At 47.8% G+C, this 15,611-nt stretch overlaps 1 protein-coding gene across 5 annotated transcripts in view; it reads left to right on the top strand.

The window, feature by feature from the left end:
* Positions 1–10,593: 10,593 nt before the first annotated feature.
* MAPKBP1 (mitogen-activated protein kinase binding protein 1) overlaps positions 10,594–15,611 on the top strand; it is a 96,355-nt gene continuing 91,337 nt past the window's right edge. For 2 of the 5 annotated variants that reach the window (XM_062635733.1, XM_062635728.1), the window contains exons 1-2: positions 10,594–10,734; positions 11,552–11,882. In XM_062635733.1, coding sequence (XP_062491717.1) covers positions 11,766–11,882 — 117 coding nt within the window. In that variant the 5' untranslated portion in view covers positions 10,594–10,734; positions 11,552–11,765. The remainder of the gene's footprint in view (positions 10,735–11,551; positions 11,883–15,611) is intronic. The other 3 variants (XM_062635732.1, XM_062635731.1, XM_062635729.1) reach the window with 2 other exon arrangements.

The raw sequence follows: 15,611 nt of genomic DNA, 5'->3' as shown, positions 1-15,611 counted from the left end.
CAGCAGGGTTATTACACCTCGCTTCATTGCTCATGAACATCCTAGCTCACACCATGCCACTGCCTTGCAGCTTTTCATCTGCTGAGGTTTTTAATGCCATGCTCATCCCTGTAACATCTGAAGAGTTTCTCTCATGAACTTAAGATCTGGCTATACTTTCATATTTCCCTCTCTTTTGGTCAGTCATCTTGCCAGATGACTAATTGTCTGTGTTTTCTTGTATCTGATATTTGTTTTCTGCCCACACTGGCACTGCTTTAGGAAAGCATTCTTAATCAGAACAGTATCTGCACATTAGCAATGGGAACAAATGCATCCATACATACAAGTTAAATGTGGGCTTGGCTGCTCTTCTACTAAAGCATCTAAATATTGCCATTAATCCCAGTCCTTCCTATTTGTTGTCATCTGTCTAAAGTGCACTGGCCTAAAGAAAGAGTGTGTGTGTTTGTGTGTGTGTGTTTGTGTGTCTTTGTCCCGAAGGGAACCCACTTGCCAATTCTTTTGACAGGATTGTTCCATGAGTTTTGGGTTTCACTCTTCTCTTGCTTGTATCATATTTAGTATAACATGTCCTGAGGGCAATGTGGTCCAAGCTTTGTCTTATTTAATTGAATTACGGTTGCCATGGCTAATGGAAAGGTCCACTTTTATTCTGGACACTGAATTCTGCAAGCCAAAGCATTTTACAGAGGAAGGGGGAAACCTAGTTCTTGAGGTCTGTGTCAAGGAGCCAGGACATGATATATATATGGGCTATAAAAGGGATATATGGTAATTTGTTGCCCTACTTTCCAAGGAAATGCAGTTGGAGTTGGGTACCAAATTTAGGCTTATTGGAAAGTTCCACAGCCAAATGCCACAGCTTTTTTTGTGCCTATCTCCATGCTATCTCTGCTCTCTGGACAGATCCTCCTCAGGGACAGAGTTCTGCTTTGCTGCAGACACCTAACAAAATCCTCTCAGAGAGTTTCACTAGAGAACTGAGCACAAGCAAAGGGACTGAGATGAACTGCGTGCTTCTAGGCAGGGCTGGGCAGGGTACCACACTGAATTGATGCAGGGCCTGATTTCTGGTATTTGGTTTCCAAACAGCATGAAATGCAGTTTGCATTTCAGCCCCTTCAGCATCTCCGAGGTGAGAGGATGGAGCTTGGTGCTCAGGGATGCCTCAGTGCTGGGCCCTCACCTCCAGGCTCCGTAACAAACCCTGGGGCCTCCTTATTGACCTGCGTCCAGCCTAATGCACAGACCCGAACCCAGCCCTGCCGGCAGGAGTGGGACACAGAGGTGAGCACACAGTGGGAGCAGCAGAACATCTCTGCGGGAGGCTCCAGGACACAGCAGGATGTTTTGGGAAAAACTGTCTTGCAAGGGTTTGTTTTGATGTTGCTTTTGGTTTTAAGGATGTGAAAGGCAAAAAGCAGAGCAAGTAAAGGGGATATTCATGAGGTGTCACCTTCCAGGCAGGACTTTGTGAGAACAGATGGGGAGCTGAGGCAAAAGGCAGTGCTTGAAACCTGGCCAGCAGAGTGTTGCTCAACAACATGAGAGAGACACAACTTGTGTTCTCCATCGCATTTGAATTTCCAGCATTCATACTTGAGCCCCAATGGGGAGGGCAGGGTCGTGACATGAGAGGAAATTCAGAACGTCATCAGTGTGCTAAGTGTGACTGCAGGAGACACAGCGAGCAGCTGTGAAAGCTGATATGAACGGGTGGATTTCATGGCCTGCAATATAATGCTTTGACATCACTTGTCATCAGAGGCACTTTCATTTTTGCTTGATTGCTTACAGTCTTGCTGTAGTACTTAACTTTGCTAAGAGTAGTAATAATAAAAGGCATCTGTGGAGGGCAGGCACATTCAGGCCATGCAGCACATTCAAGTTGTAAGATCATAGAATCATAGAATAGTTAGGGTTGGAAAGGACCTTAAGATCATCAAGTTCCAAGCCCCCTGTTTAAGTTTTAACCCGTTACCCCTTGTCCTATCACTACAGTCCCTAATGAAGAGTCCCTCCCCAGCATCCCTATAGGCCCCCTTCAGATGCTGGAAGGCTGCTATGAGGTCTCCATGCAGCCTTCTCTTCTCCAGGCTGAACAGCCCCAACTTTCTCAGCCTATCTTCATATGGGAGGTGCTCCAGTCCCCTGATCATCCTCGTGGCCCTTCTCATGCCATCTTCTCAGTGCAAAAGCCAAAGCTGGCTGAGTTCTTGGTCTATGCTATCAGCTTGCTGAGGATCACCAAGAGCAAGACTAACTCCAGCCTGGCCACTGACAGCTTCGGGCTTGCAGCAAATACTCTTGCTACATTGTTCTCCTTAATTATTGTTCTCTGGAAATGTAAGGCATGGGATGGAGGAGAATGAAACAAACAGGCTTATTTAGGTCAATTACAGAAGTCTGGGCTAATTGTGAGCAAAGTGGTAAAACAGGAGCAGACAGGGCTCAGAGGAAAACAATGCCAACAGTGACCTACATACTGTCAGGGAGGGAGGGGGTTACAGAGCAGGCAGTGGGGAATGCACAGCTCAGCACGAGAAGGGGTTTGTGTGCTTCTCTCCTTCCAGGTCCCTGGGCCAGGGCCAGCCTGCGTGCTGAGCACTGTCCCTGCAGCCTGCACATGTAAGAACATCCAGGGACACATGGGATGCAGACACCATTCCCATGTGATGTGTAGCAGCCCTGCAGGAGCTGCACAACCTCCTCCTGGAGCCTCAGGGCAGACCTGGAAATAACAGCCCCCCGCTTCCCATGCAGAACAGCCCTGCAGTGAAAATGGTGCCGTTTGTACACCGGCTTATGCTGCCAGAGGGAGGACATGTGAAGGACAATCAGCTGCTTAGACACATGCCATTGAAGATGTGTCGTGATCCCTTTCTGTGCCTGTAACGGTAGGGAGCTCTCCTCAACCTAATCTGACCCAACCTAACCTTTCTGCAGGAAACCGTCCCCCTTGGTGGTGGCAGAGCAGTCAGGGAGCAGGTTTCAACCTCTGCTCAGTGAGCCCTTGCGAGCACTTTGAAGATGTTTGTGAGAGGTAGATGTTCTCTATTACCTTTCAGAACCCCCTAAAACGCACTGCCAACAGGCTGAAGTGTGCCCGTGTCCGTACTTCCACTCAGGGCAAAATGTTTATGGGGCCAAATGGGAAAGGTATAAAGTGACTGCTGTAAGGGAAACCTTTATCATTCCTCCAGAGTTCAATGGTAAGTTCATCCTGTGCTTTGTATTTCCAGAGAGCAGTAATTAAGGAGAACAATGGAACACAAATAACTCCTACAAAAGGCAACAAGGATTTGGCACCCCTTATTTAAGTACCAGCTCAGTCAAATGTTTTCCTATTATGTGGTTTTCAGCTCTGGACTCCCCATGCAAGTTAGGGACCTCTGTATCCAACATCCAATCTCTGTGTGCCTGCCAGCCCTGGCGCCTGGCCAGTCAGTCCTCTCCTATCTGCACGCCGCTGTTCTTGTCTCTACCCACATCTAAAGTCCCAGCTAACTACTGTCTAAACCAGACAGAGTTCATGCAAGAATGCAGTTACACTGGGCTTTTGAAACTGTCAAACCATTTGGTCCTGTGTGTTTATCAGACCAGACTAAGATCTAAGCTTAAAGCTGCACCAGATGCATCATGTTACCCTGGATTAGCCAGGGTAACATGGTGCATCTGGGTAACATGGCTTATCTGATCAGCCAAAATTGTGATGGTGGGGAGCTTGACAGTGTCCAAGCTGAGTTTTGCCTCAGTACTTGCTATGTGTCCTCTCTCATAGCCTCCATATAGACAGCAGGAAACACAACACTTTTCCATTCAGCAGCTACCACATGATGCCACTGAAAAATGAACAACACAGGTCCTGCTGCTGGTGAAAACTCAACAGGGCTTTAACATAGTGTACCTCCCTTCACAAGCTGGTTAATGCACCACGTATGAACAGGTACCCCCACTACCAACATCACCCCACAGGTAGTGGGTGCAACTGTTCATGTGTAGTGCTCTACCAGCTAAGCAGCTGGAACAGAAGTGGCTGGGGCTGAGGCTTCACCCTCAGGGAGTCCACAACCCTCACAGTGCCCTGGCAGGCTCGTCCAGCCCTGCAGCACCCACATCCTGATGAGGCTCTTGTGAGGACCCTTCACAGCACGTGCTGCACGAGGTGGCTGTCGGACATCCTGCAGCCATTCCCCCAGGCTGAAATCAGCCAGCCCAGATCTGTTTCTATCAGTCTCATCTGCCACCTCCCAGCAGGGCTGGAAGCGTTCCTTGCTGCACAGCGGATGCACACGTGCCTCAGGTGAGTCAGAGTATGGCCCTGGTTTGACAGCTGAGCCTGCGCATGTACGCAATTGCTAATTACAGTAAAAATGGTTTTAATTGAGGGCATGGATTTTGTTGATCCCTTGAAATACAGGAGTGAGGCATCAAGTGGACAAGTTCACGTGTTGTAACAGCAGAGCCAACATTTAAATGGATTTGTAGTTTTTTTTCCTCCAGTTTAGGGCACATTCTTCTAATTCAGAAAAAAAATGAGTGTAGCTTGGGGTTTCCAAGCACATCTGCACACCTGTTGTCTTACTACAGAAATTATCCATCCTTGGCACACACAAACCTTTTCTAAGCAGCATCTTCCTATCTTCAGTTGGGCTCTTTCTACGCTACACATTTGTTCATATTCCCCATGGTTTCTCTTTATCAGCACAATTTCCTGGCAGCCAGCTGAAAGGCACTGATGCATTCAGGTATATATATATTTAAAGCTCAGCTGGGATCTGTGATATAAGCATATTCTCCCTGGATGCATTATGAACCATAGACGTCTGCATGACTTTTCCATGGGAACACAGGGATTAAAAATCCTGTGTAACTGCTGGCTGGAATCTAAACATTTCAGGTACCAGGAGCCTGAGGAAAGACTCAGACTGCATTTGGCAGCCATTTCCAGAAACTCATTCTGCTTATCCCTTGTAGCTGAGAGAGAGGAAAGCTCACTGGGGGAAAACAAATCGACAAAACCAATTAACTCCGGTTGGGCTTCTTTACCTGACATGTTGTACACTGAGCTTTGGAGATCTCTGTGTGTTCTGCAAAGAATCCCCAATGCATTTGTTTCATTAAGAGGTTAATAATGAAATTGTTAAGAAGAAGCTTGCAGTTATTTTCATAGGTGGAGAAAATGTATATGTAAAATACCCTTTATATATTGCATGGTAGCTGCTTTTCTTCTGTTCTGCTCTGCCTGTCTAGTTTCTTATATAGTTATTTTTATTCTGGACTAGACCAAAGCGGTTTATCTTTCCTCCTCCCCATGTGAGTGCCTGCTGTTCACTCTTCTAACAAGACAACAGGTGGAAAAAGGCATAATGATCCTGCTGAATCAACACCCTGTGAGGCTAAAATGATGGCAGTTAGCCTAACTGGAAAGCAGTGCCATGGTCCTTTGGAGGCAGGAGGGTAGACAGCTCTTGCAGAAGAAGACTGAATACTCTGCTTCCACAAGGTTCCAAAGTGTGTGGGAAAAGTGTGTTCTCTGCTCGTTGCTTGGCCTGAAAGCTGCTCAGGAAAATGAGGGTGTGGAGCAAAATGTCTGTCCCCATGATTTCTGCAGACACACATGAGCAAGTTCAACCCATGCTCTAAGCTGTCTGGAAGCTATGAATCTGCATGAGCGTGACGCTGATCCCTGACTAACTCACCTGGTCTCTGAGCTGGCCTCGATTGCTCATGCTGGCTGCCACAACTTCCAGCTTGGAACTCACTCCATCACCAGGAGAACAAGTCATCTCCAGCATGTTAGGGTCTGAAAAATGAAATCCTTTCCCACAACTGTTTCTCTGACTAAGAAATCAATGAAGAAATGGTAAAAGCAAGCTCATCAAGCAACTATCCTGGCTCATGGCTGCAATGTGGGTTGGGGTTTCTGAGGCACAGAGCACCTTGCTGCCCTTGTCAGTGCTTGGGTAGTGCTCAGTGGTTCTGGTGATGGGACCATGGCTGGCTGGAGGGTCAGCTCACACTCCTTCCCGCAGGTGATGAGAAGAGCTCTGTGTATAAGGAGAACAAGTTCAAGGAAAGGTTTTAATATCATACTGAGAGGGCTTGTGTGGCACTTCTGCTCCACTGCTTTGTGTCTTCTTTTACATGCTCTTTTTTATCATGATATTTGTGAGTAGGGAAAAAAAATTGTTTAAAATCACTTCTAAAATGTTCCTTTGGCTTGGAGCCCTACAGGACAATTCTGGGATTATTTGCAAGATGCTATTTCTTAGAGAAGGACAGAGAATTTCTGCAACAGAGAAAACATTTTCAGATACTTCATTACCTAACACTTTAAAATGCAGCATTTAATTGATGGAGGCATCTGTTGTCTCTCATTATTTATGCTCTCCCTCAGCAGACTACTTTAAGAACACATCATTCAAGACCAAATGGCACAAATGCCAAAGAAGAAATACATAATTTATTCATGGTACGTTTTCCTTTCTGTCGAGGAAGAATTTGTGACTGCTAGAGAGAAGCTGAAAATCCTATTGCCTTCAGTTATCATTAACTGATCTCAGTCAAGCTGCTGCCCTGTGGAGATGGGCCCTACAGGAACACACTGTAAAGGACAAGCCTTGTCCTGAAGTAAAGGCAGTCTACTAAAAGGTGAGCAATAGTGGGAACAGCAGTAATCAGTGGGGTGGGTGAGCACAGGGAGAAGCACACACACCATTACAAGCCACAGTGGGTAACTTTAATGCACTGTGACAGAAGAAGCAGCGAATGACGGCCCAGCAGATTACCTGCTTGACTGCTGCTGTGGGAGAGCTTATTTTGGATACCATGACCAAAAGCAACATCAGGAAGCATGTCATGGAGCACAGGGTTTGCCAATTGCTTCTAGACATGCCACTGGATGAAAAGTAGAAGTTTATTTCTCTTAATTTCAAGTTATTCAGTATTTCTTGGAGGATAGGACTGGGAAAAGAGAAGCCGTGCGGGTTAGCATCATTTACTCCGGTTTCACTCAGGCTAAAGCTCTAAAGTGCTAATAGATGTAGAGTCAGTGTGAGGGCTTTGCACTAATCTTTCCTTGTTGGATATTACAATTGGAAAATGGGGCCCTTCTAATGATGAAATAGGTGTGTGGTAAGACTTGTCCTGCACTACCTACAGGAAGCTGGTGAATCCTTCTTGTTTTTCTTCTGTATTAATAGGATCAAAGAAAAAAAAGGGCAAGTGTTTGTATTAATAAAACCATAGAAAAAGTTTCTTTAAAAATCACTGGCAAAGTCCTTCTCTTTGCCTCATACTGTGAAGAATATGAGGCAAAATCCTCATACTCTTCATCAGTACCAACTGCTGAAAGTCTGTGACATGTTATCCTGCTTAAAAGACAACTAGCAAGGTAGTATGCTTCAGCTGGAAAATCAGAAACATCCCTTCCCTGTCCTAGTGCCTTTTCATTGACTTTAGAAGTCCACTGATGTTTCAGAGTTCGCCTGTCTCTTCAGTCGCTTCACAGACACAAAGAATTGTAATCACAAATCACATTATGCTGTGCTTAGCTTTCAACAAAGGAGGAACAATGCTAGCTGATTTAAACAGCGTCTCCCAAGCACATATCTCAGCTGTGCCTTGTTTTCAAAGACATCCCTCAGTTCTTTCTCAAATGTATGCATGTTTCTCCCAAATGTGATGACTCCGATGTTTTACTGTTGAACAGCAGAAATTTAAGAACCATCAACTATGGGTTGTTTTTTTCTCCCCTGTGCAATGCCAGGTCCCAGTTCTGTAGAGGCTGGTGCCTGTTTGTAACTCCATGTCCAGTGTGAGTAATTCCACTCACTAGAATTGATAGCCTGGATAAAACTAAGCACAACTGTAAATCTTCATAGAAGAAGGGGTTTATTTTTGCAGCAGCAGCTCTGGTTTCCTTCATGAATTTCTCCTCACCCGTAGCAACAGGGCACTGTAATTCAGCAGTAGGACAACTGGGTTGGTAGAAATGGACAACATTCACATTTACTAGAAGAATCCTTTTCTTATGTGACACCTTTTGGGTTTCAGGCCATGTCTGGGGCTGAAAGCTAAGATCCCTAAATGATTCTATGATTCCATACTTGTATTCCTATCTCCTATAGACTTCAGTTATTTTAAAAGTAATTGCAACATTACCAACTCTTGAGATTTCATTGCAAATCTCACAAAATTTGGCACCTTTCGGAAAGTCCTGGTTCTGGAACCTTGTGACTTTCTGACAGCACCAAGCATGGATTTCTCAATGGCACCTGTGCATCAAAACTGAAGCCTAATAAAGGTTAGAAATCGACATTTTAAATTAAGTTCCTGCAGGTTAAGTCACATAGCTGAAGCTGGTAGAGATTAGACTGATATCCTATGTTATGCCTCTGGGTGTTTTCATCAATATAATGCAGGTTTCTGACCAGTCAAGCCTAAAAATCATAGTCCTGCAAGCCCTTGTGCCTGCTCAGAATCCCACTTGAAATGCAAACAGCCTTTTCCTGAAATTCAGGCAGAGCAGGTTCACTTAATCACAAGACTTGATGGTGGCAATGTGCTGGCCACAATGGGCACTGATAAGGGGAAGACCACAGCTCCTGTGAATCCTCTGTTGTGGTAAACCTGTGCCTGAGCATCAGCAAATTTTCATGGGCTGTATTTTGGGCATTATCATCTCCAATTGCTGTGAATAGTCTGGATTTCAATTAGTCACTGAAAATGGGACAGTCACCAGAGATGGGAAAGGGAAGAGGGCACCCACAACAGGAAACAGGAAGCCAGAAAGATGCCCAAAGGACAGATTACAATAAATGACAGAATTTGTTAAGGAAGGAGATGCCAGCAGGACTTTTCCACCTTAAGAAATGTTGGTTTCCTTTCTCCCCTCTAGGGCTTTGTTGCAGAGATGTATTTTAGGCCAGTGTGGACATCTACAGTCACTTTGAACTCTTACAGCACTACATCCTAAATGTTTGCCCTTTGATAGCAATTCAGAGCTGGTGGCCTGTGAAATCTGATTCCCCGCTCCTCTCATGCGATTAGAAGGTACGGTAGGGCAGCTCTCCTTCCCCGTTTGGGAAGCTCAGTGGCTTCTGAACTCTTCCATGGGAACCAGCCACCAGGCAGCTCCAGGACAAAACCTTCTTGCTGGCTTCGTGCATGTTTGCTTCTAGGTTCCCACCTGCTGTGAGCCAGCACACAAGCATCCAAATTTCCAACTCCATGGGCTCCATCCCCACATCTTAATGTGACACTGGGCTGCCAGATTCCTAGTAAGAACTTTGTGGAGCTGAGGGGAGAAGGAGCTCTTCAAGTCTTACGAGGAGCAGCTGAGGGAACTGAGGTTGTTTAGTCTGGGGAAGAGAAGGCTCAGGGGGGACCTTATTGCTCTCTAGAACTACCTGAAAGGATGGAGTGAGGTAGGAGTCAGTCTATTCCCCAAGCAAGAAGTCATAAGACAAGAGGAAATGGCCTCAAGCTGCACCAGGGGAGGTTCAGATTGAATATTAGGAAAACTTTCTTCACCAAAACGGTAATGAGGCATTGGAACAGGCTGCCCAGGGCAGTGGTGGAATAACCTTCCCTGGAAGTGTTCAAAACCCATGTAGATGACGCCCTCAGTGACATGGGTTAGTGGTGGTCTTGGCAGTGCTGGGGGTAAAAACTGGACCTGATGATCTTTAGGATCTCTTCCAAGCTACCTGGTTCTATGATCATAGGTGGGAACCTATAGGTACCTGTGCAGTGGGGTCCTACCATGCCATTTTGGGGCTGTGGAGTCATCTGGTAACGCCCACCCCAGGTGCTATGGTCTTGGCTTTGCCAGTAGCCTCTGCACCAGCCAGCTCTGTGATCACTGCAGCCCCAGCAAAGGATCCAAGCACCACATCTGTGTTGTTACGAGATGCGCATCACCCAAGCCAGGCTACGCTGTGGTACGGCACTCAACTTTTCACCTCGTAGAACTCCAGTCCTCCCAGGAGCACCCTCAGCACTGTCACATCAAGAAGGCCCGCAGACCCTGCGGGTGCCACAGCGATGGCACCCTGTCCCCTCGCACTTCAGCGGCAGGGCCATGCAGCCCTACAGCGGGTGGGGCAGCCTCTCCTTCCCCTGAAGGCTCCTGTCAGCACAGGCTTCCCGTCGTGCCACGCCACGAATGGCCGCCGGGTGCGAGGGGCAGATGGTGAATGCGACCCCCGGTGAGAGCGGCCCCTCCCCGGGTACGGCGGCGGTGGGACACAGCCTGAGGGGCGGCGGGCACGGCAGAGCGGCTCCCTCCCCGCCCTAGAGGCACTTCCAGCTCCCCGACACTGCAGAGCGCCGGAGCTCGCCCTGCGCCAGCCCCCACCCTCAGCGCGCTAACGGCTCCCGCGGATCCCGCCCCCCGCTCCGCTGCGCGCCGCGGTTTGACCCGCGCGGGCCGCCGTAGCGTGTCGGATCGGCCGTGCCGGGGCTGCGTGCGGCGCTGCGGCCGGGGGGCAGCGGCTGGGCGGCGCTCGCCGCGGGGCTCGGCGGGCGGCCTCGGCCCCCCGCGTCCGGCACACACACGCGTGCGGAGCCGCCCCCTCGCCGCCTCCCGCGGAGGGAACGGCCCCCGCCCCGCCTGCAGGGGCGGCCCGCGCCGCAGCCCCTCCTCGGGGGAGGCCGGCTGCATGGGCAGGCGCGGCGGGGCACCGCGGCGGTGGCTCTGCCGGCAGAGCCGCTGCTGAGCGCCAGGTAGGAGAGGTGGGAGCAGGGGGTGGCGGAGCCGGGGCGGCCGGCCGGAGGAGGCGCGTCCCGTCCCGTCAGCCCGCAGTGCCGCCGCGGGGAGGGGGCTGGCGGTTGTGCTGACTCGGACGTTTCTCTCTTTCCCCTTCCCTCCTTCTCTGTTCCCCCCGCCCCCATTTTGCGCGGAAGCCGGAGGATATATTTGCTGCAGGCTTTGACCAGATCCCTCTTTCCCCCCGGCAAGCACCGGGGCTTCGGGAGAGGTGAAGGGTTTGTAATCGTTGGCAGCAGTCACAGTTCCTCCTTCACCCTCTTTATAAACGAAGGGTGCGGGGATGTGAAGTCTTATGTGCCTTTATTGTCAGATATCACCCGCTAGATATATATGTGTGTATGTACTTAAAGCAGAGCTAAATTTGTGAGAGTTAAAAACTCCCTCATGTTTATTCTCGGTGTGCTTCTGCGGTTTGGTATTTAATGATGAAGCACAGCGCTGTGCTTTCCTTACTGTGAACCCTAAGGTAGAATGGATGTGTATGGAGCAAAAGCAAGGGGCTGGATGGACTCCGTTAGTGGGCTCCAGCCGTGAGGATTGTTATCTTTGTCATAAAATGATACTGAAATGTGAAACATAATTTTTTTGATCTGGCGATTGGTTTAGATGTGCCAGTACGTACTAAAAGGATAATAATTCTCGTGGAAGCCTCTGCGAATAAGCAATGCTGCACCCATCCTTACCATAAACTCTTGAATTTGGCATTTCTTGCAAAGAATGAGGGTAGAATTTGTTGTGAATGTTGTACTGACCCACGGGTGCATCTTTCAGTTTAGATCACTGCTGATTTGATCCTCTGGAATCTGCAAGGGAGAAGTCTGCCAGCCTCTGTGAATAGCTCTGCAGTGTAACAGGAGTGGAGTTCCCAAGCAGAATTGCTGAGAGCTATGTGAACGGGTGTAAGCAAAACTGAGCACATCGGGATTTCTGCCTCAGCCCTGGGCTCGTGTGTGTGTGGGGGGTGAACACCCTCTGGCAGCTGGAGATGATGTCGGTCGAAGGGTCTACAATAACAAGTCGGATCAAAAATCTGCTTCGCTCCCCTTCCATTAAGCTGAGGAGGAGCAAGCCTGGGAACAAGCGTGAAGACATAGGCAGCAAGGTGAGTGCTATGTTGCTTAAGGTCCCATGTGTACTAACAGTATGGCTTTGGGAGACTTGGTGTAACTGTAGAGTGATGCAGAGCAACTGATATGTGACTGCAGTCTGTCTCTTAGTTGGGATCTTTACTGTGCTGCATATCCTTGCTAAAGCCCTGGTTCTTCTGCTGAAGCACTTCTTTTGCTTGTGTGGTTATCTGCCCAGTCTGTATCGGGAAGCTTTTGGGATTTTCCACACTGTGGTGTGTGGAGTTGTTACAGATGACTGACAGGAGAAATATAATACTGCCTCTTCCTCCATGTTTCCAACTGCAAACCTGCATTACTGGCAGCTGGTGATACACAAAGACCTGTTCTGTGTAAGCAATTGCTCTCAGCCTCGCAAAGGAGTGTTCTCAGAGTATGTAGGGAAGGTTGGGATGGTCTGAGAGATGGAGGATGAAATCTGTATCTTGGAGGTGACTGTTCAGATGGGGTCTGCATTCCACAGGCCTGGATGTGCTTTTCTCCATGTTCCTCCTCTGTGTGCCTCAGACTCCCTTCCCTTGGAGATACCTGTGGTATAATGCTTCTACCTGAAAAATCCATCATTCTTCCTGGTGTTGTGGAGCATTCCTGACAGTTACTCACTGGGAATTGACTGGTGTCACGAGGAGGATGACTTAATCCTGGTTGTGGGGAGAACAGGAGCTGGGTGGCATTGCCTTGTGCTGACAGCAGGCGCCCCTGAGTCAGGGCACCTCGCTCAGTCCCTTCACTGATTCACTTGTAACACTGTGCAAATCACTCGGCCTTGTGTAGCTTGTTCTCTCCATAAATAGAAAGGTTAATCCCTCCCCCCCTTGTAAAGGCTCACTAATAAATAAGAAATGCTTGTAATCTGTGACTGCAAAGTGCGCTCATTTGTCTCAGAACAATAGTGCTTCAAAATTTATCTCTTGGAGTGAAGAGTGTGAGTAAAACTTCAGGGGAAGTAAATGACACCTTACCTAAGTGTCCTGTCCCCAGCATAAAATCCTGTTCTGGTTCAGGTCAGTTTTCCTGAGATGGCTATTTCATGCCAAGGAACACAATATTCTCTTGCCAAGAAAGGGAAAAACCTGCTTGGCTTCCTCAGAGCTCTCTAGAGGAGAGTCCTTGGTGTTTGTGCATGACCTCAGTGTGTTCATGTGCATGCATGCACTGCATTTAATGCAGCCTGTGGCCTGCCAGTGAAAGGTGCTTTGTAGCTGTTGCTGAAGAGCAGTTTGTTGATCTGTATTCTGCAGAAACCTCAGTCAAAAGAGCCAAAATCCACCCGTACCACCGTGTACAGTGGGCATTGTATTCTTACTCTGTGAACAGGAGCTGAGATCTGCACACTCCTTTTCAGGGCTGTGACCTGCTGCTGTGTACCCAGGGTATGCTCTGGTACCTGGTTGGTTTTGTTTTCCTTGCACATGCCTTTTGGAAGAGCTCTGTTGTATCCCCTGTGCTGTCTCTCCCAGTGTGCAGCTAGGGCTGTCTGATCCCCTGGGGACATCATGGATTCATTCCACACCATCAAATTAGGGTTTGAGGGCTGGATTAAGAGCAGTTAATCAGTGAGATGCAAAGGAACTGCTGTGGAGTTTGCTGGCAGAAGCAATTTGTTATGTCCTCATCATCAACTCAGTTTGTCATTTGATGTGGTAGGTGCTGGTGTTGGTTTCCTAAAGGGATCTGCTCTAAGTTTTCCTCAGGTGAGTTATGGCCTGCTGTCGGTGGGACAGCTGGAATGTGCAAGACAAGAGGGAGTGGGCCCCTTACTAAAGATCCAACACATGTTGGATATATGTAGAGATATCCCCTCTGCTGTGTGTGCGCTCTTCTACCTTCCAAGGTGAGAAGCAGCTCTATCTTTCTAAACCAGCAGGATTCAGATCCTCTCTGTCTGGTACCAGGTTTAAGTGTAAATCGCTTGGGACTGAAATCGAGCATCATGCACATCGCTCCTCAAGGATCTTTGCTGACCTGCAGGGAGAAGCCCTCAGGCATCTTTGTCTCTTGGACCTTTTGAGTAATGGCTGCTCCAAAAGATGTATGTGACTCTAGTCACATGGAAATACAGAAGGGCCTGTGAAGCTGGTAGCTATGGCTGGTCATCTCAGCTGATTGCTGCTTGATTACATAGGATGGAGGAGGACTGCTGCCCTAGATTAACACCTGAAAGGTTATAGTGTGCTTTGTATGTGCAGATACAGGTGAGGCCCTGTGGTTCCTCTGAGTCCCTCAAGCTTTTATTGAAGCGGGCTGGTCAATTTAAGATGGACAAGCACCCTCAGTAGCACTACCTTGACTTCCATAAGCTGTAATTTTCCCTTGCAGTGGAAAGTGTCCCTTGTGTCCCTGCTCTTTCTTAAGCAGCTCTTTGCTGGTGTGAGGCCTGTCAGGCTCAGTGGTCAGGGGCAGACCCCTTGGGCAGCTTGTGACACTGAAAATTGGCTTCTTTCAGTGAAGCAGCTGTGTAATGCTGGGCTGGATGTAGGCAGGCTGTGGGAGGCTGGCTCTGCAGAGACCTGTTTGTGCATTGCTCTGCAAGGGGGAGTGTGGGTAAGTGGAGATACTTTGCATGACGGCTGTGCAGGACATGCACTGTGTTACTTGGGAACTGTACAAGAGAGAACTTGTTTTGGTGCTTTTATTAGGACTTATTTTTTCTTATAATTAATGCGTGGTTTTTCTGTGCAGCTGCAGAAGATCTCCACAGGAGTAAAACTAAGGAACCAATATGTAATCGTGGGTATTTAAAAAAAAAATAAATAAGGGGAAGGAACAGGAGCTCTTTAAAGCTTGTTGACAAACTGGATGTTGTGTTTGGGTTTGTCGCTGCTTTTTGAAAACAACTTCTCTTTTGTGAGAATCCTGAGTTTTGCTGCTGCCTGATGAGCTCTGGGTTTAGACTTCTTTTTTTTTCTTTGTCTTCTGATGTTGATGGCTTGAATCCACTTTTCCTGCCTTTTCCAGATCTTGAACCAATATAGAGCTGGAGCACAGTGGCTTAAGTCTAGGCCTGTTGATAGTTGGGATTGTAACATGTGAGTGTGGTGGATGGAAGCGACTATATCCTCAGACAGTTTGGTTGGCCTGCATTCTGTTTCTAGAGAATTTCTAGCCCTATCAGAAATCCAGCCATGCATCTGGCCACTGTGCTAGTGATTCCGGTGGAGACACAGAAGTAGAAACTGGGCACTGAGTACCTTCAGAGCGGCACAGGATCACCCTGAGTAAGTGGCACTAGCAGAACAGTGTGGCAGCTAAGTGGTGAGCCATCTCCTATTGCTATAATGTACTGGTTGTTCCAGTACCCTGCAACTTGACTACGCAAATCTTTCTCTGCTCACAGAAGTAATGCACCTGAGCAGGTAGAGTTCTTGTTGTTCATACTGTTAAGCTCTACTCTTGTAAATATAAGCATCTTTAAAACTGATGTAGCTGTGCCTATTTTAGGATATGTTTGTGTGGGTATCCTCGGTCAAAGCAGATTATAAATGTCAATGTAGAAACAAATTGCTGCAAAACCTGCTGCAGGCTTTTCCCTAAAACAGTAAACCAGTGATTCAAAAAGAACACATTTGGAATTTGCTGCTTGTTTCTTTGATCTCTCCTGTTCATTTTCTAAGCCAGAAATATTTCAAGCTGCCAGTTTAAAAGAGTTCTTTAACTAAAACCTGACATTCCCCAGCGGGAACTCATTCAGCACTTGGATTGTT

Source organism: Pezoporus occidentalis, unplaced genomic scaffold (genome assembly GCF_034315485.1).
Source record: "Pezoporus occidentalis ecotype Australia unplaced genomic scaffold, CSIRO_AGI_Poc_V1 ctg46, whole genome shotgun sequence".
NCBI lineage: Eukaryota > Metazoa > Chordata > Aves > Psittaciformes > Psittacidae > Pezoporus > Pezoporus occidentalis.
This window is presented reverse-complemented; position numbering and strand designations above follow the sequence as displayed.